Here is a 27,325-nt window from a genome sequence, read left to right on the forward strand (position 1 = left end):
GGGAAAAAAGAAGGTGTTCAAACATTTGACTGTTACTGTGTACTAGTGCCAAATGGTGCAAATCACAAAGATCGTCTTAAACGTAATGATGAAACAGGCTCTCATCAGGAGCGCCCCGGGAAAAGAAGGTAAAAGTTTCCTCTGTTGTAGTTTGGCTGACTTTAGTATTCATTTACAATGTAGGGGGGAAAAAAGAAGGTGTTCAAACATTTGACTGTTACTGTATACTAGTGCCAAATGATGCAAATCACAAAGATCATCTTAAACGTAATGATGAAACTGGCTCTCATCAGGAGCGCCCCGGGAAAGGAAGAGCAAACGTTTCCTCTGTTGTACAGGATAAGTTCCAAGCCTCAGCATCTCAGATAAGAGCCAACTTAATGCTATTTTAGGTATTTTGGTTTGTTCCTTTGTAGTTTGGATGACTTTAGAATTCATTTACAATATAGGAAAAAATTAAGGTGTTCCAACATTTAACTGTTACTGTATACTAGTGCCAAATAATAGCTGCTGTATCATTTAAGGTGGGATGTAAAATTAAAATAGCCGACTTTAGCATTGTTTTTAATGAAAAATAAACCCAGCAAGCAGAAACAGACCACCTACTTCTCAAGTCCTGGTTTCAGGTTCTCTGTCAGGACCCCTATTCTACAGAACAGAGGCTCTTAAGGCACTTCAATGATAATCGCAGCGAGCAAAGCCAAGACTCAGCCAAGCCTCGTCCAAGCTTGCCCAAATGGGTGGCAGATGTTTGCTTAAGTGCACGTTTCCCATTTGAGAGCGTTTTCAGTAAACAGACTTAAGAACACGCCACTCCATACAGGCATCCGGCCAAAAAAAAAAAAAAAAAAGAGAAAAATAGACCCACATACCTCAGGTTGCTCTCGTCCATACACAGAATATAATCAAACGATGCAAAGTCCTCCTTCGTCACCTAACAGAAACGAGCAAAGCAAAGAGAACAGCAATGAGAGAAAGGTAAACACGCCATATTTCACTTTCATTCACCAGAAGTCAAAAAACTCAACACCAGCAGATGACATGTCTCTCCAAACCATCACTGATTGGTGGAAACGTCACACTAGACCTCGAGCAGTTTGAACTGTGCGTCTCTCCACTCTTCCTCCAGACTCTGATTTCTCCCTTGATTTACAAATAAAATGTAAAATTTACTGATGATCAGTGATGGTTTGGAGAGACATGTCATCTGCTGGTGTTGATCCACTGTGTTTTATCAAGCCCAAAGTCTTTATCTTACAGCACTTCATGCTTCTTCCGTCTGCTGACAACTTTTATGGAGATGTGGATTTCATTTTTGAGCAGGACTTGGCACACTGCACACACTGTCAAAATTACCAATTGGTCTTAATTAAATAACATTCTAATTTTCTGAAACACTGATTTTTAACAATCATTTGATCATTAACAATAAAAGAAATAAACACTTAAAATAGATCACTGAAATAAAGTAACTTTTCAATGGTATTAAAATGTTTGTGATGCACTAGTACTTTGTAATGCTTACGTTAATGTACAGGGGTTGGACAAGGAAAATGAAACATCTGGTTTTAGACAACAATAATTGATTGTCTCGACGGGCAGTTCTGGTGGAAACAGGAGAGTTGAAGTTCTCATTCATTGAATTCTGCCGTGATTTGATCAGCCGTGGTTTTATGTTTTTTGGATACAATCCGGGTTAGCACCCGAACATCCCTTTCAGACAGCTTCCACTTACAGCATCCACAGTTAATCCTGTTGGATGTGGTTGGTGCTTCTTGGTGGTATCTCGCTGACATTACCCTGGATACCGTGGCTCTTGATGCATCACAAAGACTTGCTGTCTTGGTCACAGATGCTCCAGCAAGACGTGCAGCAACAATTTGTCCTCTTTTGAACTCTGGTGTGTCACCCATAATGTTGTGTGCATTGCAATACTGTATTTTGAGCAAAACCTCTGCTAACTGAACCTTCACACTCTGCTCTTACTGGTGCAATGTGCAATTAATGAGGATTGACCACCAGGCTGCTCCAATTTAGCCATGAAACCTCCCACACTAAAAAGATGACAGGTGTTTCAGTTTCATTGTCCAACTCGTGTAGTTTTTAGGGTCTTGAGCCCTAAAAAGTTCAGCTCTGAAGATGCAGGAAACACAAAATAATCTGATAATGCATGACCAAAATAATCATGACTAATCGACTAATAGAAAATAAAATAATCAAATAAAATAATAGTTAAGTTCTAAAACAGTCACTAGTCACAGCCCTACTAACACAGCATGGCAAAAAGCCCTTTTTTACATGATAAATGTGAACACAGTTCCAGACCGACGTTCAGATGCTCTGAGCATGCAGCGCTCCTCTGGCTGTGTGCCAGCTGACTTTAGCGAAGGGGAGGGCTGCAGTCTCCGTCTCTGTGTCTGAACGAACGTTCACTCCCCTCACTCAAAGCACAAGGAGTTATGAAATGGATCAAAGCACATCTGTGGCTGTGTACACGTGCACGTGTGTGTGTGTGTGTGTATGTGCACAAGTTGAGCAACAGTGGACATTATTCACACGAGACAGTCGAGCAAAGGGTCATGATGAGAATTTTTCATTCCACTAAAAAGGGGGAAAAGCCGATTGGACGGCAGCGAAACGAGCGGCGATAAAAGTCTCTTCAATGAAGTCCTGCACTGAAAGATGCTTCTGGATGGTTCTTGGCTTGGACAAACCTAGAACTGGGACAGAACGTTTACTTTTTCCTTCACATTACGTTCTTTCACTATGATTTACTTCCTTTACAGCTGATGTTCGTACGTCTTTGGTTTTGGGGGATTTAGGGCCATCTCTGGTGAGAATGGGTAACTGCACTGAGCATGCGGACGAATCATTTTTAAACTGGCCATTTTAACTGTGATGCGGTCTTCTTTCAGAGCGGATAAATCCGATTCCAGGTTATGTTTCACTCAGAGAAAGAGAGAGAGAGAAAGAAAGAAAGAAAGAAAGAGAAAAAGAGAGAGAGAGAGAGAGCTCAGTCAGAAATCTCACTCCTTCGTTTCTTTGGTTTTACTATGGGTGAATGAGTTACTGAGCTACTGAGCTCTGAGTTTCCTCTTCTGAAGTCTCCAATGCTCCACCAGAAGCTCTCGTTCACTAAAACTGAGCAGGATCCTCTTTTAGATTCCAGGTTATGTTTAGTCAGAGAGCGAGAAAGAGGGAGAGAGGGAGAGAGAGAGAGAGAGAGAGAGAGAGAAGGAGAGAGGGAGAGGGAGAGAGAGAGAGAGAGAGAGGGAGAGGGAGAGAGGGAGAGAGGGAGAGAGAGAGAGAGAGAGAGAGAGAGGGAGAGAGGGAGAGAGGGAGAGAGGGAGATGGAGGGAGAGGGAGAGAAAGAGAGAGAGAAAGAGAGGGAGAGAGCGCTCAGTCAGATACTTCACTTCAACTACACACTTTGGTTTTACTATGGGTGAATTAGTTAAGCTGCTGAGCTCTGAGCTTTCCCTTCTGAAGTCTCCATTGCTCCACCAGTTGCTCGAGCTCGGTAAAACTGAGCCGGTGTTCTGTCGAGTTGTACTACCTTGTCAAACAGTGCTACCCTAGTATTTATTTAACTGTAAAATTACAAAAGAAGCACCATATTAGAGCATGTTTCTAGTAGAAGTTCTAGTAGATGTAGGTTATTATTTTTGGATAGCGTGAATCACTGCATCATTGAAAGTTATGGCAATGAGAGATCATTACAAACTGCCTTTGTATTTTTATTATTTTAATCATTATAATTGTATTTCACCGGATCCTCTTTTAGAGGCTGAACGTGTGACGCAAGTACGTAAAGACGCGTGACGTGGCCAGAAGAACTCCCGCGAAGAGAGACCCAACACCCCAGTTTTTAGAAATAATACACTGCAAAAAATCCATTGGCAAAAACTAGACAAAATATATGCAAATTAAGACAAATATATGTATATTAAGCAAAACAAATCTGCCAATTGGGTAAGCAAAATTTTCTTAGTAAGATTTTTTTACAAAAAGCAATGGCAAAGTCTCAAAAGGAGTGAAGTAACACCTAAATCAAGCAAAAAAGTCACTGTTTTTGGACACAAGAATCAGAATAACTTGATTGCTGCTTGATTTTGCTTATTTTGAGTTCAAATTACTTAAAATAAGGTAAGAATTCTAAGTAAGAATTATTAAGATAATTATCCCTAAAATAAGCAAAATAATCTAACACTTACACAATGCTTAGTAAGACAAAAAGTCATTTTACTTGCTGAGATTTCGTTTTTTGCCGTGTATAATATTAGGCGTAGCAGGGAAGGTCGTTTCAGCACACTGGTACTATTAAACACAATATTTCATGCTTTAATGCTTCTGCTTTTAGTTTAGAAAACAAAATAACGCAGACTGCCACTTTAAGAAAATCGTTCTTTTAAGAGAACCCATCAATCAGAGGTTCTTCAGATCAGATAACCCAAAAGAACCAAAGAAGCCTTTCTGTAAAGGTTTAAAGGTTTAAAGCGTTTGTCAATAATCCTGACAGAAACTCTAGAAATACACGTGTGTGTGTGTGTGTGTGTGTGTGTGTTTTAAACACAGCAAAGTTCAGCAGGAGTTCAGCTCTCCTTGGCCTCGGCTGAACCAGGTCCCTGGAGGATGATCTACCACCCCCCCGCCCACCGCTCTGGAAGCAGTGAGTGACAGTGGAAGGGTGGAGTGTGTGGAGGAGAGGTAAATGGCTTCAGCCCAGTGTGAGGCATTAGCGCTGGTGACAGGACTACAGGATGTGGAGTCGTGACCTGGAACTGAGCTCCGGGCTGAAGCTCTACAGAGCTACTGTATGGGTTTATAAGCAGGTAATAAAGACTATAAATAGTGCTGGATGGCATGAACATCAAACAAACAATGTATATCACAAACTTGTTCAGGATTCTGACGATTTCATGGTATATCACAGTATTTCTATTACTATTATTATTATTATTATTTTATTCTTTTGCCTGACTGGGCTTTAAAAGAGGTTTGAGATTTTTTTCCTCTAGTGCTAGGAGTGCATATAATATCAAACACTAAGGCTTTAAATTAAGGCTTTTATTACTATTGGGTTTACTTTGTCCCACAAAATCAAACTTTATTAGCAGGAAAAAAACTGAAGAGCCTTAAATAGACCTTGAAAAGAAATACACCAACAGCTTTAACAGAACTTCCTTTACTTCTTTTCATTTGGGGTAGGAGTAAATACGAGGTAACTGCATGGCCTCCTTATGGTTAAAATCAAGTTAAAATAAAGGTCAGATTTCAGTTAAATCTAAAATTGAGTTTGGGACTGTAAGGTTAGGTTTAGATTTAAAGGTAACAGTTTGGGGTTTAGTGTTTGTAGTTAAGGTAAGGTTAGGGTTAAATGTAGGGTTTGGATTACTGAAGCTGTGGTTAGGATTAATTTTAGGGTTTAATGTTTGGAGTTAAGGTAAGGTTAGGGTTAAATGTAGGGTTGGGATTATTGAAGCTGTTGTTAGGATTAATTTTAAGGTTTAATGTAAGGTTGGGATTATTGAAGCTGTGGTTAGGATTCATTTTAAGGTTTAATGTTTGGAGTTAAGGTAAAGTTAGGGTTAAATGTAGGGTTGGGATTATTGAAACTGTTGTTAGGAATAATTTTAAGGTTTAATGTAGGGTTGGGATTATTGAAGCTGTGGTTAGGATTCATTTTTACGGTTTAGTATTTGGAGTTAAGGTAAAGTTAGGGTTAAATGTAAGGTTAGGATTATTGAAGCTGTGGTTAGGATTAATTTTAAGGTTTAATGTTTGGAGTGAAGGTAAGGATAATGTGTGTGGGCTGTATTAGAGCTATCAGAGTGAACGCCTATGTACCGTTTTAGAGCAATAAATAATTAATGGCACTTTTTTATTAATTAAGGTTTCACAGTTTGACCTTTCAGGGCAGCTGTAGCAGCAGAGACTGAATGCCTTTACATGCAATACAAACTCTGTTTAATTACAACAACCTGCTGCTTTTAAACACTCTATAGTGTCAAATCTGAGAATATAATAAACACTATTAACTACAATTAACTCAAATTAATCTTAATACAGGGAATAACTGTATTAATCATGCAGTTAAGGATGAAATAGTTGTGTGACAGGCCGGGTCTGTGCGTGTGATTAATGCTCGGGTGAGGGCCAGCGCTCATGTGGTGGATGTAGAAACTGCTGTCTGATTTCTGTGCTGTTCTGAACACACATGATCCAGTTCCAGTCTAATTGGGTGAGTCAGCCAAAATACCGAGAGCAGAACATATCCTGAGGAAGTTCACTGAACAGATCAACAATGGCTGAACACACAGAGGGAGATGGAGAGAGGTCGGAGGAGAGAGGGCAGAGGCAGTGAAGAAATACGGCTCCGTCAAAGTTGATTTCGGGACAGTAAAGAGAGAGAAAGGCAGAGAATAATAGTGTGTGTAACTGATAAACTGAAAAGAGCAGTAAAATAGAGAGAAAGACAGAAAAACAGAGATAGAGGGATCCACTTCAGTTTCTGAATTAGTTTCTCTGATTCATAGGTTTATGTTTGCAAATAAAAATATTGTAATTTAGAGCATTTATTTGCAGACAATGAGAAATGGCTGAAATAAGAAAAAAGACTCAGAGCTTTCAGACCTCAAATAATGCAAAGAAAACAAGTTCATATTCATAAAATTTTAAGAGTTCAGAAATCAATATTTGGTGGAATAACCCTGGTTTTTAATCACAGTTTTCATGCATCTTGGCATCATGTTCTCCTCCACCAGTCTTACACACTGCTTTTGGATAACTGTATGCTGCTTTACTCCTGGTGCAAACATTCAAGCAGTTCAGTTTGGTTTGATGGCTTGTGATCATCCATCTTCCTCTTGATTATATTCCAGAGAATTTCAATTTAGTAAAATCAAAGAAACTCATCATTTTTAAGTGGTCTCTTATTTATCAGTTTTCACAACACCATGGAAATCTAATATCTCCATTAGGGGTGAAACGATTACTCGAGTAAAAAAATTGATCGATTCATTTTCTGTGCTTAATTAATTTTAAAACACAGAACAAAGAATTTAGCGAGGACTTTTAACGTGAAACAGCGCTTAGCGTTACGTCACCCACGCACAGGAAGCAGGCGGAGGTTTTTGAAACAGTGAGCAGGTAAATTTAACTTCATCTCATTGATTCGTTATAACATTAATGTACCTTAATAACAAAAGGACAGCGCTGTGGAGCGGTGGTTATTATTAATACTGTCTAATGTGTGTAGTTAGTTTATTACAACGGAGACAAGCTCTCCGCTTAATACAGGGTTTGTGTAATCTGTAAACACAGCGCTGGAGTTTATAAATAAATGCATGTTAAAGTTAACTGAACTTACTGAACTTACTGTTATGTCATTTAGCTAAGATGCACAACATAAAGCCAATGTTTATGCCTTTATTATTGATTAACGCCCTATATTTAATACTTACAAGAAATCCTAAGTTGAAATAATTTAACTTAATTCATTAAATTATTAATTATTAAGATATTACTTGTGGTATTTATGTTTATTTTGTGTTTTATTTATTTCTGTTTGTGTTATTTGTGTTTGCAATGTGGAAATGTGTGTTGTGAATAAAAAAAATAAATCAATTGGTTATTCATTAAAGTGAAATTTCGTATTTTATATTTTATCCGATTACTCGATTAATCGTATCGATTTTTTAGTAGAGTACTCGATTACTAAAATAATCGATAGCTGCAGCCGTAATTTGCATATTACTATGGAGTTACCATACTGATGCTGATTAAAGCTTACTGTACAGTTTTACTGTGCATTTCACTAAAGTCGTGTTACACACATATCAAAATAGTGAGAATTGAAGGTAAAAGAAGACGTAACTTTACAGTAAAGATGATTCTTGCAAGCACAAAAAATTAATCTCACCTAATTTTCAGTCATTTCTAAAGCTATAGTGGCCATTTCTCACCTCTAGTTAACCTGTGTTCACCTCTTAATCACCCAAATCCCTTCACACCAACACAGTCAGACACACACCTACACACCCACACACACACACACACCCACACACACACAGCGCAGGTGAGTTTCAGTACCTGTCGGGCCCTGTGATCTGAGTCAGTGCCATGTCTCCTGAGGCAGGCCAGACCACGGGAGTCAGGGAGGCTGCCTATATTCCAGTCCGAGGTAGCACCAGAATCTATAACCCACTGTAACACACACACACACACACACAGAACACACACAGCTACGGCTGAGTGCTAGTGCTAATCAGGACCCCACCGTACCTGCCGAGCCACATGCCGCATGGGCACGCCGTGCTTCTTCATGCAGGCCTGGCCGCGGTGGTCTGGCGGGTTGCCAATCTCATACGTGGAGGTGGCTGCGCTGTCTATCCTCCACTAAACACACACACACACATATACACACACAAACACTGCAGGAGAGAACACAGTAACAGCACAGACAGACATCGCAACACATTACATATATTACAGCACAGTGCACAGGTCAGGGGGTTCACAGCAGCCTCTGTGTGTGTGTGGATATGGATGTGTATGGAGGTGGGAGGGGCTTCCGCTGGACAGCTTCACAGGAATCAGCGGTGCGAAGCTGAATTCACATACAGTACACGTCAAAAGTTTGGACACACCTTCTCTTTTTCAATGCGTTTTCTTTATTTCCATGACTTTTTACATTGTAGATTCTCACTGAAGCATCAAAACTATGAATGAACACATGTGGAGTTTTATGTACTTAATAAAAAATGAGCTGAACTTCCACAGTCACCGGACCTGAACCCAATCCAGATGGTTTGGGGTGAGCTGGAGCACAGAGTGAAGAAGGCAAAGGGGCAACAAGTGCTAATAAACACCTCTGAGAACTCCTTCCTTCAAGACTGATGGAAAACCTTTCATTTCAGGTGGCCACCTCTTGAAGCTCATTGAGAGAATGATGCCAAGAGTGTGCAAAGCAGTAATCAGAGAAAAGGGGGGCTATTTTGAAGAAACTAGAATATACATTTTTTTTTTGTTATTTCACCTTTTTTTTGTTAAGTACATAAAACTCCACATGTGTTCATTCATAGTTTTGATGCTTCAGTGAGAATCTATAATGTAAATAGTCATGAAAATAAAGAAAACGCATTGAAAATGAGAAGGTGTGTCCAAACTTTTGGCCTGTACTGTATATATACACTACTAACCCTGTGTGCTTTTCTGTTTTTTAACCATCAAAGAAATTCCATAAACTTATGTTCTTGTGTGTGTATCTTTGTTTTTTTTCTATAATAATTAAGGGTGTACTCACACTAGGCCCGTTTTGGTTGAATCGTGCCGGAGCACGGTTCGGCCCCCTCCCCACTCCCCCGCAGGCCTGCACTCACACTGCGCTAAACGATCCGTGCCCGAGCACGCTTTCGTCAACAGGTGACTTTTGTTTTGAAGAACAGTATGCGCGCCCAAAACAATGGAGTTCAGGATTGTACTGTTGTTTTTGTTTCTCTGGAGTCGTTTTGGGCGTGCAAATACGCAACTGAACCAGAGATTCATTGATTGTGCAACACAACGATTTACTGCTAATCGTGCTGCACATGTAAGAAGGTTTTTACACAAGCAGCAGACGTCCAGGGAGAGATTTGCAGCTTTACTCGCGGACTACAATTCACGTTTATCAGTAAGGTAAGAGACGTACTTGCTATATACATAAATAGTGACCAAAGGAGCGAAACATAAAACTCAAGTAATAATAAAATGTGTTTGTTGTTTAGGACTTGTAGATAGTAGTCCTAATTTATTATGGGTAACACTAACCATTATGGTGCTCTTTAGAACCCTTTTCAAAAATATTATATGCAGAATTGTGTATAAAACGTCCTCCGTTTACAGTAGCGTCGCATCACTGACGTCATCTTGATCCGTGCCCGGGCACGGTTTGCGCTCACACTGCATCTGTACCGTGCCCGGGTCCAAGTGAACCGTGCTCGGGCCCACCTCTCCAAGCGGTTCGGAGCGATCACACTAGCCAAACGAACCGTGCTTTGGGAGGTAACCGTGCCCGGGCACGGTTCGGATTGCCTAGTGTGAGTACACCCTAAAACACATAATTTTTAGTTCCATATTTGATCTTCTTTTACAGATTTCCCAAGTCTCACAGAAGTTGTGGGAGTCTACCGCATATCATTAACAGCTTCCTGATGCCCACAAGCCAATGAAAATCTCCCGCAATCTAGCACGAGTGGCCCAAAGGTGAACACAGACTTTCAGGAGAGGAAGAGGGAGAGAAAGGTGTATGCATATTCATGAAGCGCCTGCAAGACAGAGAGGCTTGGCCTGTTCTCTGCAAATAATCTGTGAGTCAGCCAATCAGTTTTTTGTGTGGGCGGGCAATGTTTTTTACACTCCTGGATGGGATGCATTCAGGAGCATCATGGCTCCCATCAAAACTCGTTTCTCCTCAGACTACTCTAAAGTATATCCATATCTGTTAAAAGTAAAAAACAATGAAAGTCTTGCCCCCTGTACAGTTTGTAATAGTGATTTTAATATTGCCTACAGGGGCCTAAATGATGCATGTTGAGGTGAGTTAATTTGAATATTCCATTCATTTCTGATGTTTTAGGTTTTTGCTGTGGTATAGTTTTAGCACGTATATTAAGTCATAATCTTGGTATGGTAACAACACTATTATAGTTTATGAATTTAAGAAATAAAACTGTTAGCTGAAAAAGGAAATCGATTGTTCGTACATTATTAAGTGTAATGGCTTATTTTGTCTTATATATTAATAATTACCTTATTAATTATTATTTTGGCTTGGTTGTTAAATGTTTTAATCCAAATCTGGCAAGTGCTTCAAATATGATAATTTTGAGGACGCTGAAAGATACTCATCCACAGATACTCTAAAAGCAAATAAATGAAGAATGCACTGAATATTTGGCAACCGAAATTAGTAAAATGACTTTTACTCATTAAATTAACTCATTAGTCATTAGTTAAATTTACTCATAAGTCATTTCCTGGCTGGACAGCTTTATATTCGTTATGATATGGCCCTAAAATTATATCACGATATTTCAGGGTATCTCTGCGATAAACACTGAATTAAATAAATAATTTAAAGAATACACTAATGCAGCAAAATTAATAATTTGGTGATATTACTGCATATAAAATGATATGATGCGGCACACTGCTAAATAAGATTTTCACCAGATTTTAACAGAAATCAATGAAACTAATAATGCACTCCATATATCCAGCACTGAAGTAAAATGAATGATACTGGACAGATATAATCTTTAGTCTCTTGTAGATATCATTTAATAGTGAAATAACACAGCATAAATTTTCCTTTTTACTTTTAACAGTTGAAAAAAAGTTGTAACCTGTCGGTCCATATGGGCCCTAAAATATCATCACCATATTTCAGGATATTTTTCCAGTTACTATATAAATTTATGTATATATACATAAAGCATTTAAAATATATACTGAACAGTGACTGAAATAGGAATTGATTTCTTCGGAACAGAAGAAAGGACTTTTTTTAAATTGCACTGCTGAGGTTAATGTATTGATCTTTGTTGAGATGTCTGCTGGAATATAAAAGATAGTTACTTGTTAAATTGTGGTTTTGTAAACTGTGTAAATCTAACATGTTAATGGTACAGGTGTAACATGCATCAACTCACCTTGTCCACCACACCACCATCTGTCGCCATCTTCCTGAAGACAGCCTCAGCAATGGGGGACCTGCAGATATTCCCTATGGGACAAATATACACATAAATGTAGTATATAGAGAGCATTACAGTACATTTAAAAGACGCTTTAATCCAAAACAACTTACAAATAATGATGTATATTAGCAATAGAGGACATAGAAGTTTAAGGCAAAAACATGTTAGGAGGCCTTAATGTAAAAGTGAGATAGAGGAGGAAAAGAGGGGGATCAGGAAATGAGGTTTGTAGTAGTTAGTGTGTTAGTTAGAGGTGTTAGGAGAGTAAGTGCTCTCCAAAGAAGTTTCTTAAAGATAGTGAGGGACGCTCCTGATCTATTTATTCCTTTGTTGTCCCTATACTTTTTTTTAACACATTTTTGTCCTTATTCCCTGTGGTAGATTTACTTAGGTATAGCACGGTGAACTGTAATACATATATGCAGATAAATTTGACTTGCCTATAAAAGGACTATTTAATTTGATATTTTAAGGCTGGACAACAAAGACTATATACATGTTAGAAAACTGAACACTACAATGTGGACAGAATGTGGATCTGTGGTGAAATATTTTAACATACATATGCATTTTATCATATTATATGTGACAGATTCTACTATTCTACTCCATATTCAGATGGATGGTCCAGATTTTCCACAGTGGCACTGGGATATACAGGTGCATCATAAAAAATGTGATATAACTGAAAAGTCACTTTATTTAAGTAATTCAGTTAAACCATGTAAAACTAATGTATTATATAGATGTATTAAACAAAGAGTGATTTATTTTAAGCGTTTATTTCTTTTATTGTTGATGATTATGGGTTATAGCCAATGAATGAAAACACAAAATCAGTGTCTCAGAAAATTTGACTATTATATAACTAAGTTTGGCAGTGTGGGCAGTGTGACAAGTCCTGCTGGAAAATGAAATTTACATCTCAGTAAAAATTGTCAGCAGAGGGAAGAAGCATGAAGTGCTGTAAGATTTTGTGGGAAAACAAAACGGCACTGACTTTGGACTTGATATTATAACACAGTGGACCAGCACCAGCAGATGATGACATGACATAATGATGAAACTGGCACTAATCAGGTTTGTTTAACACTTTTAAGTTCCTAAATGATTCCTTATGTGTTCCTTCATAGTCTGGATGAGTTGATTATTGATTAATAATGTAGGAAACCTGCAGTATAACAGGGTTAATGATTAATAAGGACTGAACTCTGGACATAGAGGAGCAGGAAATGAATTAACTCCTCTATAAACAGTCTTTACTGTAACGCTGTGTATCTCTATACTCTCCCCGCTGCTGCTCTGAGCTGCTGTACTGCAGGTATATATTATATTATTAGAGAGAAATAAAGCTCTGAGGAAGAGTTTAAACCGCTTTTCTTACCCAAACACACGAACAACACTGACTTCCCGCTGCCGGCCGCCATTTTTGTGTCCTATTAATGATCCACATGGGCGCTGAGGGCTCTCTCTCACAGTGCCTGACTACAATCCTCACTTCTCAGTAGAGGTGGGTAGCCCGGTAACCCAGGTCCAGAAAGTAAAAATCCATCCCAGGGTTTTATACCAACTGCCTGCAGGGGAGCCGCCCAGGCAGATGGTACAAAACCCGAGACGGAATTTTACTTTCTGGATCTGGGTTACCCACCTCTAATCATTCCTCAATACAGCAAACCTCACCTAACTGCTTTACCATTAAACCAACAGCCAACATCAATTTTATATTAGTTTTTACTAATACATTTTTAATTTAAGATTTCAGATTTTTGTATGTAAGATTTGTCATATTTTTACTAATACATTTTTTATTTAAGATTTTTGTCATTTTTATCTACTAAAACATTTTTAATTTAAGATTTCTGTGATGTATTTTGTATTTTTACTAATACATTTTTCATGTAAGATTTCTGTCACAAATTTTTACTAACACATTTTTTATTTAAGATTTTTGTCATATTTTTACTAATACAATTTTTGTTTAAGATTTCTGTTTTTTATGTAAGATTTCTGTCACATATTTTTACTGATACTTTTTTAAATGTAGGATTTCTGATTTTTTTATTTACAATTTCTGTCACATATTTTTACTAATACATTTTTTATTTAAGATTTTTGAGTTTTTTAATTTAAGATTTTGTCACATAATTCTACTAATACATTTTTAATTTAAGATTTCTCTCATGTATTTTTACTAATACATTTTTAATTTAAGATTTCTGTCACATATTTTTACTAATACATATTTTATTTAAGATTTCTGATTTTTTAAATTTAATTTTTTAATTTAATTTTGTCACATATTTTTACTAATACATTGTTTTTAAGATTTCTGTCACATATTTTTTATAACACATTTTTATTTAAGAGTTATGTCATGTATTTGTACTAACACATATATTAAATTTAAGATTTCTGTCATGTATTTTTACTAATACTTATTTAACTTAAGATTTCTGTCAAGTATTTTTACTGATACATTTTTAATTTTAGATTTCTGTCACATATTTTTACTAATACATGTTTAATTTAGGGTTTCTCTGGTATTTTTACTAATACATTTTTAATTTAAGATTTGTGTCATGTTTTTCTGCTAAAACATTTTTGATGAAAGATTTCTGTCACATATTTTTACTAATACATTTTTAATTTAGGGTTTCTCTCGTATTCTTACTAATACATTTTTTATTTAAAATTTATGTCATGTTTTTCTGCTAAAACATTTTTGATGAAATATTTCTGTCATGTATTTTTACTTATACATATTTAATTTAAGATTTCTGTCTTGTATTTTTACTAATGCATTTTTAATTTACGATTTCAGTATGTGGACGTCTGGGTAGGTCCTAATCAGTAAAAACACAAATAGCCAAACAATTGAGCCATTTCCGTAATACTTGAAGACACAGCGAAGCATTTTTGTTAGTTTTTTTTCGTAAAAATACACCTTGCAACCAATAAGCCATTTAGGCCGATTGCCATATTATACTCTGCATCCGGGGTGCTGGCACATGTGAGACTTGATATGAGCCAGACATTTGTGACAGAATCAGACATAGATCAGTGGCTAGAGTGATTTTTCTGTCTGATACCAGACAAACCAAGTCTCCCTGAAGCTGCAGGAGTCTCCCGCATTTGAGTGGGGGTCCCTGATGCCCGCGAGTCACATATAATCTCCCGGAATTCAGAACGAGTGCCCCAAACGCGCACACAGGCGACAGACTTTTTTTCTCTAATCGCGTGTGGGAAGGAGAGAGAGAAAACAGAGAGGGTTCTGATTGGCCTGTTCTCTGCAAAGAGTCTGTGAGACAGCCAATCAGTTTTTAGTGTGGGCGGGCAGTGTTTTTCCCCCCTCCCGGACGGGATTTGTTCAGTGAGTGAGAGAAAGCAGATCATGGCGGAGGCAATATTAATAATTATTGTAATATGATATAAAATGTTTTTGATGTGCAATTTTTTGTGAATTTTTGTCAATTTTTGTCAAATAAAGGCTTTTTTTCCAAAAAAAAAAAGGAAAGCAGAGGCAGGGCCTTCCAAAAAGAAAAAAGATTGCACAACTGATGTACTTGAGTGGAAACCAATTCACAGTGCGAACTGTTGTATCTTGTACGTGACTGGGTGGTAGGCCTACTGCTGTTCCAGTGTTGAGTAAACATTTCTCCCGTTAGTGTGTGAAATCACCTACTTGAATCACTCCTGATTTTCCAGCGTCGTGACAAATGATGAATAGAGCATTTTTAACGCTGTGAGAATCTTTTATATCGGTGTGTATGATATATATGAGATGAAGGCAGTGTCTTCAGTTTATGACCGAAGGATTCATGCTCTATCCGAGTGGACCTCATAAAATCGGTTTTGGCCTACTAAAAAGACACGCACACACCCGGACACACACTCTGGCTCATTGTTAGGTGTCAGTAACAGTCGATTTTATTTCATTATTTATTATTGGTGGCTTGTGTAGTCGTAAGCCGACGGTGCTGATTCTATTTTAGGCCGGCTTATCTCCTAAAAAATGTGCCCACTTTTTTGCCCACTGTCATTGTGCTGCCCGGTTGCTTGTGGGAAAGTTCTGATTGTTAGACCATATAAGAAAGAAATGTTCTGCCACTTGGCCTCCTGATCCGATTAACTTTCAGCTAGGAAAGTAGTTATGAAACCAGATTATGTTTAAATGTTCCTAAAGTAGGCCTGCTGTACTGTACTGCAATTTTGGCACGATGTGACGATATTTCTCTTCAAGCTTTAACCTGTCTCGCGGGGGAAAAATAGTTTAGTGTGGACTTTTTAAGCGGGATCTGGCAACACAGCAGTACTGTTTGTGGTGTATGCAAACGTAGTATCAGCGCCCCCGGGGGGAGGGGGTGGAGGAGATACGTTCTGTCATTACTAGCCCACCGCGCTCCGCAAAACCAGCAAGCTGATTGGCTGTTTCTCCTGAGAGTGTTATGATTAAGTGTGTTATGATTTTGTCAAACAAAACTCATTTTCATTTTTGAGGTTTTCTTTAAATTTTTATTTTTAAATCTCGTCTCGTCTTGTTCTCGTGAACCCAATATCGTGTCTCGTCTCGTCTCGTGATATTAGTGTCTCGTCACACCCCTAATATATATATATATTTTGTGAAAACATTAGCTACTTTAAAGGAACACTAAACCCCCTGATTGCTGATTTGAAAAGGGCAAAAAAAATCAGAGGGGTAGTTTGTAAGGGGCACTGGGTGATGATGTATGGGTTTAGAAGCGGGGCAGAAGGGAAAGCTGATTGGCTGAGCTGCAGCAGCAACAGTGTGCGCCTGATAGCAGTAGGACACAGATGGTTGGACGTCAGCAGGGGGGAGGTTTTTTATTAAACTACAAACTGATCTGCATATTGTGATGCATTTGCATACCAAAGTACACGGACACATAATCAATGCCTATAGCACAGTTGAACCTGTGAGGGTGCTGCAGAGGCAGAGTGTTTGAACTATAATGAACAATAATAACAATTGAAAAAAAAGAAAAGAAAATGCTTCCCTGGGGAGCTTTAGTTTACATTTCTTCCCTGTCTCTCTCTGACACGCTTGGCGCGAATTTAGTTTTCGCCTGTTCTCGTTTTTCCACCCGTTCTCGGGCTCCCTATCTCCTTATAAGGGCGTTTTCCCCGCCGTGTCCCAATTCACTAGCCAGGACAGGGATAGTGTATTGGACCGCAACCCTGACGACACGGGTTCGATCCTATGTTAAGAGCAGTGTGTTTTTTTATTTATTTTTTCCTTTCTTCTTGGGTTTACCTGCTTTGAGATAAACTGTTCTGTAATTGGGTTCAACAACCCTCTGGGCTGGAGAGCTACTAGTCTGTAGCACTTCATCTCATTACACTGACCTGCAGCCAAACTTAATTGCCGACCCCTGATTTAGGGTTTAGTGGCTCTTTAAGGCAACAGTTTGTAAGAGTGTGTAATTGCACAGAGCATGCATGTGGAAGAGTACTTTTAGTTTAAGGCTATGTTCACATTACAAGATACATTGCTCAAATCCGATTTTTTGCTCAGATTGGATTTGGGTATCTTGACGGTTCACATTCACAAATGTAAGTGATCTGTATCTGTGTGTAATGTGAACAAATCTGTCCCTGAAACGCCTCACATAAACGTTGCCTTCTTTACCAACAACAAAAAACCTCATATTTGAGAGACGACTCATAGCTTTATAAATGGAAATGGATGCGTTTGTTAGCAGCTCATATGTGGAGAATCTTTTGCTGGAGTGGAGAGTGGTCAGGTCAAGGAGGTAAAAAAAAAAGACTAGGTGTTTTGCTTTTGCTGTTTTTTGCAGCTATAGCTGCACAGCTGCACAATAGATGTGTTGTGGGTACGAGAGAGAAGCACATAGCGCTAATGCTAATGCATAAAAAAGCAAAAAACAAGACGCAAGAATTCCACATGATTTAACTGCTCACATTCATGTTGCATGTCCATGGATCGAAAATGTATCCGATTTAGTACCACATATAAAAGTGACTCGGATTTGTCAGGTTCACACAGCCAAGAAAAAAATCAGATCTGAGCCACTTATAAAATAGATTTGAGTCCCTTCAGTCTGGTAATGTGAACGTAGCCTTTAATGCAGGTTATTGTACAGTATGAGGGTGTTTATATTGTTCTGTTCATTTTAATCATTTGTGAAAAACTGTTAAAATGTAGAAAGCAGTTGTATCCAAACCTACCAGACCAGTCTGTTTTTAGACTGACTATATTAGATGTTGAAGGAATGGTCATGTCAGAACATTACCAGAACATTCAAGAAAATCTTTAAAAAAAAATCTTAGGGACTTAGGGTTAAGTTCACACCAAAACACAACTATTCTCACAGTAAACAGAGGAGTGAATAAATCGTTCTCACAGAGAAGGAAGCGGATCTCTGCGGTGTCAGGTCTGCTGTTATCCAGCCGGACAGCGCTGGACGTCTCTGCAGGTTTTCTTCACATGTCTCCTCCCTCCCTCTCTGGTTCTGTTTATGGAGAATATGGTTTTAATTTAGTAACTCTGCTCTGCTTTTCCGGGCACTGGATGTAAATTTTATGCCTTTTAAACCAAAAACATGAAACTGGGATACACGTAAAGCTCAGCTCTGTAATCCAACCACTGATTTACTGACAACTCCTGATTCCATATTAGATTATTATAGTGTATGGCCATTAGAATATGATTGAATATCGATCAGGACACTGATATTGTGATATTTGCAGCTTGGTTTCCATGTTTGTACAGCTCTGTTTGTCTTCATCATGAAGCAGAAGAGTGTGTTTAGCAGCCAATATTACTATCTTGTCCGAAATTGATGTAATTAATGTACAGGGTCATCTAAAAAAAAAATTGAATATAAATGAAAAGTTACTTTATTTCAGTAATTCAGTTAAAAATGTGAAACTCATATGTTATATAGATGTATTACATACAGAGTGATTATGGCTTACAGCCAATGAAATCCAAAAATCAGTGTGTCAGAAAATTAGAATATTATTTAAGACCAATTGGTACTTTTGGCAGTGTGGGCAGTGTGCCAAGTCCTGCTGGAAAATGAAATCCGCATCTCCATAAAAGTTGTCAGCAGAGGTAAGAATGAAGTGCTGTAAGATTTTGTGGGAAAACAAAACTGCACTGACTTTAGACTTGATGATAAAACACAGTGGATCAACACCAGCAGATGACATGTCTCTCCAAACCATCGAGTCTCTCCAAACTGCTTGAGGTCTAGTGTGAAGTTTCCACCAATCAGTGATGGTTTGTAAGAACCTAACTAGCTGTTGCTATGTTGTGCCACGATGCTCATTGCTATCTTACACCCCGCCAACAGTCTGCCGTATTGCATACATTTACAAAAATCTGTGTAATATGAACAAATCTGTCCCTGAAACGCCTCACATGCGCACACTTTTATTTGTTTTATTTATTTGCAGAAAACGAGAAATTACTGAAAAAAAAAAAAAAAAAAACATGCAGAGCTTTCAGACCTCAAATAATGCAAAGAAAACAACAAGTTCATGTTTATAAAGTTTTAAGAGTTTAAAATTTCAGAATTCAATATTTGGTGGAATAACCCCGGTGGTTTTTAATTACAGTTTTTAATGCATCTTGGCATCATGTTCTCCTCCACCAGTCTTACACACTGCTTTTGGATAAGTTTATGCTTTTACTCCTGGTGCAAAACTTCAAGCACTTCAGCTTGGTTTGATGGCTTGTGATCATCCATCTTCTTCTTGATTATATTCCAGAGGTTTTCAATTTGGTAAAATCAAAGAAACTCATCATTTTTAAGCTGTCTCCTATTACAGAGCTGTATGGGCTTCTGACCATTGAAAAACAGGGTGAATGGAGCTGGACTCTCTGGTTACAATAGCTGAGAGGAGGACTTTGGATAAACTGCTTTCTATCATGAACAATGATAGTCACCCACTTCACACCACCATCATGAAGCAGAGGAGTGTGTTCAGTGGCAGACTGCTGTCACAGAGCTGCACAACAGACAGACTCAGAAGATCCTTCATCCCGAGAGCCATCAGACTCTTTAACTCCTCCCATCGGGGACGGGAAGCTGATGCCGACTGAGTTTAACCCAATCACACCACATGGACATTATTATACAACCACTTAATTACTTACACTAACACTTCCCCAACCTCACTTACATTTAAGTACACTTTACTCATAATTGGGTATTCACATATTCACTTCTCAGAACTATATTTGTTACAGATGCATATTTGCATTATATTTCTATGGCACATCAGTCACTTTTATAACCAATGTCATTGCACATTGCACTTTGCTCTGTTAATTATTTAATGACCATTAGCAACATCTACTGCACTGCTTCATTTACAGATAGATCTTTACCTTGTATAGTACATTTGTTATAGCCTTATATTTTTTTCTATTCTTCAGTGTTTTAATTTATGTTTAATATGTTTCTTATTGTATTGCGTTGTTGCTGCTGGATGCCTAAATTTCCTTCGGGATAAATAAAGTATCTATCTATCTATCTATCTATCTATCTATCTATCTATCTATCTATCTATCTATCTATCTATCTATCTATCTATCTATCTATCTATCTATTTATCTATCTATCTATCTATCTATCTATCTATCTATCTATCTATCTATCTATCTATCTATCTATCTATCTATCTATCTATCTATCTACTACAAAAAAAGTTTTTGTATCCTCAATGAAGCTCAGTACATCATTTGATTTGGAGAGTTTCTCAGTGATTATACTTCAATTTAACCAAATTTTCCAGTATACGCGTCCCATAATTCAATTTTGACTTTTTCTCAGCTTGTTTAGGTTCATTCGCTGCTTAGATACGGGCTGTAATTTGGGCGTGAGGATGATCTGAACACCTACAGATGAGGCGAACCCTCGACCGCTGCAGTTCAGTCTGCTCGTTATGCAGGGTGTGCAGTGATTGGATGGGGTTGATCAGATTTCAGATGGTCAGCAGGGTTGGTGGAGTTACCATGAGTTACTGTTTTCAATTTTTCCTGGGTGAGGGATGTGTCATGCTGAGGAGGTGTGTGATGGATTTGATTCAGCGTTTGATAGGTCATCACGCCCCGTGCTGTCAGACTACTCTCACACCGTGGCACCAGTATCAGAACCCGTCATTACTCCTGCCTCTCCATATCAGCCCACTCGCGCCGTGCCAGCGGCGGCGGGCCTGATTTACTGTCTCGTTTTACAGCACTCACAAAGTGAGGTGAGGTCAAAAACCTGATTTTAGCATCTGAGACTGATAAGTAATAAAATGCTTTAACGGTTTAATGCTTGGAAATAAAAGTTCTAGGGTTTCTGTTATATTGAACCTTTATAGTATGTGCTGGTTCTTTAGACTAGGGTTGTCACAATAGCAACATTTTGAATAATCATGATTCTCGGTCCAGCGGTCTCAAGTGTGGTTTGAATCCCAGTCATGCAGCTTGCCATCAGCTGCTGGAGCCCTGAGAGAGCACAATAAATGCCTTGCTCTCTCTCTCTCCGAACCAAAGCGGATTGTGCAGCTTGATTTAGGGCATGCTGTTTTGTCTTTGTTATTACGAGGGCACAAAAAAAGGCTTTGCGTGGTTTGAAACAAAAGCAAAAGGCGTGTACTAATTCTCTTAATTAATCTTTTAGTGGGTGTGTTTTAAGCGTAACATGAAATAAACCAATCAGTGTGCCAGTTGTCATTCCCTTTAAGAGGCAGATGAGCTCTGACTTTGGCACGTTCGTATCTTAACAGTGCGGCGCCTCTGTGTGTCTCAGCTGAGCTTCACACTGTAAAGATACACCAGCAGCTCATTTATTAAGGGAACAGCAATGTTATGTTATTCTTTATTCTGTGTATTGTTGAGTTAAATGTCAGATTTGTGCTCTGCAGTGCTTCCGTGTGGGTGTGTGTTTAACGAGTTGGGTTTACACAGGTGATGATTGACTATTGACTGTTGTCAGGGTTTTAATCAGTCAGTGGGGCTCCTGTGTTTTCTGTCACCAAGATAGAAAGACACCAGGAATTTACCTGAACACACCTCACTTCCAGGACATCACACACATCAGTGCAGATTTATTCCTAAACTCAAAATGTGCAAAGCGTGACGAGGTGCAAGATAGCAAAGAGCATCGTGACGCACCTTGAGCAGGGTGTACAATAGATTGAATACAGTAAACCTGTGTTAATTTAACCCTGCATCGCTGCAGCAGTGTTGTTTTAACACTTTTAACTGGAGGCGATGCAGAGCACAGAGTTCACAGGGCTGCAGGCCAGTGTTCGCAGCACATCGCGTGTTGTGTGTAGGTTTATGTATGATTCTAATCACAATCAAATGGTCGAGGGTTGGAAGGGTGGGGAGGGTGGGGGTCTTTGGGAGCAGAGCATGTGTGGTCAACGTGTGTATGTGTGTGTGTATGCATGTGTGTGTGTGTGTGTGTACGCATGTGTGTGTGGGTGTAGTTTGCTGCTGCTTGTCTGACACAATAATAAGGGTGGATATATTAACTCTGCTTGGATTCAGGCTGAGTTTAAACCATTCACTCGTGACTCAACTGCATGTACGAGCGTACGCTGATCAGCCATAACTTTAAAACCACCTGAGAACCTTGAGAGGAACCAAAACTAACAATGAGAAGCATCCCTTCTTCCTTGTTTTGACACTGGATAGGAGGTTGATTACTGAATTATTATAATTCAAATGAAAATGCGGATTTATAACACAAAAAGCAAACTGGGCTTTTTCATAGAGTTTTTTTTCGGTGTTCTGATAATATATATATATATATATTTTTTTTTTTGTTTGTTTGTTTGTTTTTGTTTGTTTTAGACAGTTGTACAGGATGTTCTGAATGATATGAAGAAAGCCGTGTTCAAAAGCCTGTATGCCTATAAGTTGTGCTGTATCCTCTACCCTGGTATGTCCGTCATTGCTGTAAAAATCACTGTTTTTTGCAGAAGATTCTTCTTCATGCTGTGATTTTAGCCCTCATTGCTCTTTAGCAGCTCAACATTAAGATACTTTATTAATCAATCAACCAATCAATCAATCAATCAATTAATCAACCTTTATTTTCACTAGGGAAGAAACATTGAGGGTGACCCTCATTTACAATGTTGCCGAGCCTTTGTAACATCAAAGGGATTGAACACATTTAATGATAATTTAGAAATAATAAGAAATAAAATAGTAAAAAAATAATAAGAAATAAAAGAAGTACTCATTTTAAATCAACATTTAATAAAAATATATATGCAAAACAGAACATTTTAAAATACCATAAAAAAACTAATTTGACATAAAAAGTAAAAAATGTATAAACTATAAAATAAGTAAATAGATAATAGTAAAAGTAAAGTAAAATATTAAAGATGATAAGTGATTAAATGAATAATAGAACTAAGAACAAGAATGAAAATACAAAACATTAAAATGAAAAAAAAAAATAAAAGTAATAATAAATAAACAAAAAAATGAATACAAAAAAATAAAATAATAAAAAAAATATATGAAGAATATAAGAAAAAAGATAAACTAATAAAAAAAGTCATTAAAAACAGTCACAGGCTTTCTGATGGTGATTAGAACTAAAACTTTAAACTAAAAGTTTAAAATGATCCAGTGATCCCAGCGAGCTGAGCTTCAGTGTTTCCTGTAGTGAATAATTCGAGCTCGCTGGTGCTGCTCTGTAGCTAAAAGCAGATTTTCCAATTCACTAAAAACTCTTGGTACCTGACAGGTGATCCAGCCACTGGAGCGAGGCCACTGAGCGCTGTATTAGTGGGATTTCTCAATGCCAATCATGGTGCCAGTTTATGCATAAAGGACCACCTTTCGACATAAAGTGCCAATCAGCTTGATGCTTGTGGAGGAGAGTGAGAGACTGTAAAAAAGATGGACGTTGTGTATCCGTTCCCATTCATTCAGTGAAAATGAAGCCAAAATCTTCTGCCATGTTGGCGATCCTGATACCCGAGTCTGCGCAGTAGAGACCAGAGGAGGGAAAAAGACTGTGGAGAGATCGCCTACTCATTTAAATAACCCCGCCCCTGAGGGCTGCCTCGAGGTCACAGGCTGCAGAGCGGAGCGGAACTGGCGGTCTGTTATTGGTCCCGCCCATAACCAGCCCTTTTACAATAACCACACCTTTTTTGAATAGAGCTGAAAAACTTTTTTAAAAAACGAATTCTGTGGGGATATAAAAATATGACAATATAAGCAGAGGTTACACTAGCTGTTACATTTAAATAAAGGAGGTAGAATTACAGTATGTTAGAAAAAAAACGTGATTGAATGTTGTTCTGTTTTGTCATTGAAACCTATGGGGATGGGTGGGGTTACACAGCTTTCTGCAACCGAACAGCAGGGGGCGCCCGACCTGTGGTGGCTTCACTTTTGAGAGACGATGCTCTGTCCAGCTATACACAGTCTATGTGATGTATAATATGTTGTTCAAATGGCAATTAGACCTGTATGCAAATAGATTGTGAAGCCAATGGAAAACAAGCTGCCAATGGCAACAGACTAAACTAAACTCAGTTATTATACAGTACAGTACAGTATATGTGGCCACGGATGTTCACGCAACTCACAATATTTGAGTAATGTTTGAAAATATATCAATTATATGTAAAACAGACTTTAAACATAATTGATTTGAGTTTAAACAATTTGTGGGTTTACAGCGTAGTGATGCTACATTGGCAGCAGTTGGAAAAGAGGCGGAGTCTGAATTTACTGTACATGTGCCTGTCCTCACCTTCTTAGTGTCAGGAGCATTGAATGTGATGGGAAGAGTTCTAGTAGGTGGGTAAATTAATTGTTCTTTAGCCCATGTCTGTCTTGTTTCTCCCTCATTTGGTCTCTTGTGCTCCTGCCCCTCTGTTTACCTGTCATGTTTCCCAGCCATGTGCTACTGTTGTGTTTTTGGTCCTGTCTCCGCCCTAGCCCCACCCTGTCATTAGTTATTTGTAACCCCCACACCCTCTTGATTGATCCTCAGGTTTTTCCAGTTTCCTGTTCCCTCCTCGTATATAAGCCCCTTTGTTTCAAGCCTTCTTGGTCTAGTCTTTTGTTGGTTTGTTTGCTGTCCGTGATCAGGTTTGTTTCATGTCTCTTGCTGTTTGTTAGATTCCTGTTTTCAAGTTTAGTCTTCTTTAGTTTTGTATTCAGTGTAACTTTGGTTTATTTTGTTTGTTTGTTAGTTTGTTTTAGTTTTTTTTATTTAATAAAATTATATATATTTCTGCACTTACATCCATCTCCCCTCATCATCTGTAACAGTTCTCACTAAATTGGGTTAAAAAATGGAACATTTGTACTATCTACTGCACAGTCAATAAGAGACACAGTTTTTTTGTAATAGAATTTATCGAGTAGGGTCTAATGCGCTGCCACTATGAGCGGGAGGTCGCAGGTTCGAACCCCAGCTCATGCAGCTTTGCCATCAAGCTGCCGGTGCTTAGAGGGAGCAAAATTGGCCCTGTTCCCTCTGGGGTGGGTAGATGGCGCTCTCTCCCCATCACACTTAAGGTGGCGCTGGGCGGCACGAGGCGTCTGTGAGCGGATGAATCGGTACCGAGCCGCTGTGCTTTCCTCCGAGCGCGCTAGCTGCTCAGGCAATGATTCATCCGCAGCAGCTCGAAAAAAGGGGTGACTGACTTCACACGTGTCGGAGAAGGCGTGTGCTCGTCCGCATCCTCCGAAGGTCACGGGCATCACCGGTGATGGGGACACACAAAGGGGTTGGACAATTGGATATCCAAATTGGGGAAAAATCAGAAATAAAATTATATATATATATATAAAAAAAAAAGAATTTATCGAGTAGCTTTATTAAACACTGCAGTTTACTACCATGTGCCACTCTAATAATAATAATAATAATTACTACATAAACCTCCATTAATCATTAGCTGCTCACTCGCTAATCTCATAGTGAACAGCAGGCATGTCTTGGCGTATGAACTCTATTTGGACTAAAGGAGAAAACTGTTTGTTTTTCACTGACGAATCACTTTTTCTGCCCCGCCTAACCCATGAATTATCTCTACTCTGAAAAGGTGAGCTGAATTCCTGCGTTGCAGCCGCTGTGATGTGTATCCTATTCTTATCAGCTCAGTGCTCCTCTCCTGTGAGCGGGTTGTGCAACAGCAGCTCCACACTGCAGGAGACTCCTTCACCATCATCCTTCAAACAAACACAGAGCCACGGAGCCAAACCTGAATCTATCTCAACCAATTATAACATCATTATTAGACCATAATTCACTGATAATATTGCAGAACTCTTCATTTCTTCACCAAACTCACTACAGCTTCATGAGGTCATGGGATACTGGAATTCTGAATTTCTGGAATTTGCTCCTCATGAGACTTTTTGGCATCCGGTGAATAAACTAGTTAAGATGATGTACTGCTAATATGATTTTATATCATATATATATATATATATATATATATATATATATATATATATATATATATATATACACTGCTCAAAAAAATAAAGGGAACACTCAAATAACACAATATAACTCCAAGTAAATCAAACTTCTGTGAAATTAAACTGTCCACTTAGGAAGCAACACTGATTGACAATCAATTTCACCTGCTGTTGTGCAAATGGAATAGACAACAGGTGGAAATTATTGGCAATTAGCAAGACACACTCAATAAAGGAGTGGTTCTGCAGGTGGGGACCACAGACCACGTCTCAGAACCTATGCTGTCTGGCTGATGTTTTGGTCAGTTTTGAATGTTGGTGGTTCTTTCACACTCGTGGTAGCATGAGACGGACTCTACAACCCACACAAGTGGCTCAGGTAGTGCAGCTCATCCAGGATGGCACATCAATGCGAGCTGTGGCAAGAAGGTTTGCTGTGTCTGTCAGCGTAGTGTCCAGAGGCTGGAGGCGCTACCAGGAGACAGGCCAGTACACCAGGAGACGTGGAGGAGGCCGTAGGAGGGCAACAACCGAGCAGCAGGACCGCTACCTCCGCCTTTGTGCAAGAAGGAACAGGAGGAGCACTGCCAGAGCCCTGCAAAATGACCTCCAGCAGGCCACAAATGTGCATGTGTCTGCACAAACGGTTAGAAACCGACTCCATGAGGATGGTATGAGGGCCCGACGTCCACAGATGGGGGTTGTGCTCACAGCCCAACACCGTGCAGGACGCTTGGCATTTGCCAGAGAACACCAGGATTGGCAAATTCGCCACTGGCGCCTTGTGCTCTTCACAGATGAAAGCAGGTTCATACTGAGCACATGACAGACGTGACAGAGTCTGGAGACGCCGTGGAGAGCGGTCTGCTGCCTGCAACATCCTTCAGCATGACCGGTTTGGCAGTGGGTCAGTAATGGTGTGGGGTGGCATTTCTTTGGAGGGCCGCACAGCCCTCCATGTGCTCACCAGAGGTAGCCTGACTGCCATTAGGTACCGAGAAGAGATCCTCAGACCCCTTGTGAGACCATATGCTGGTGCGGTTGGCCCTGGGTTCCTCCTAATGCAGGACAATGCTAGACCTCATGTGGCTGGAGTGTGTCAGCAGTTCCTGCAAGATGAAGGCATTGAAGC

General features: G+C 38.9%; 1 protein-coding gene across 2 annotated transcripts in view; it reads right to left on the minus strand.

Annotated features, from left to right (window-relative positions):
- Positions 1-13,226, minus strand: part of acp1 (acid phosphatase 1) — a 32,386-nt gene extending 19,160 nt beyond the window's left edge. The window contains exons 1-4 of one of the 2 annotated variants that reach the window (XM_007239955.4): positions 13,123-13,226; positions 11,691-11,764; positions 8,092-8,205; positions 873-934 (exon numbers count right to left, since the gene is read on the minus strand). In XM_007239955.4, coding sequence (XP_007240017.1) covers positions 873-934; positions 8,092-8,205; positions 11,691-11,764; positions 13,123-13,165 — 293 coding nt within the window. In that variant the 5' untranslated portion in view covers positions 13,166-13,226. Of the gene's footprint in view, positions 1-872; positions 935-8,091; positions 8,206-8,283; positions 8,398-11,690; positions 11,765-13,122 lie in introns of both variants that reach the window. The other variant, XM_007239956.4, reaches the window with a different exon arrangement.
- Positions 13,227-27,325: the final 14,099 nt, after the last annotated feature.

This window comes from Astyanax mexicanus, chromosome 13 (genome assembly GCF_023375975.1).
Source record: "Astyanax mexicanus isolate ESR-SI-001 chromosome 13, AstMex3_surface, whole genome shotgun sequence".
Taxonomy (NCBI): domain Eukaryota; kingdom Metazoa; phylum Chordata; class Actinopteri; order Characiformes; family Acestrorhamphidae; genus Astyanax; species Astyanax mexicanus.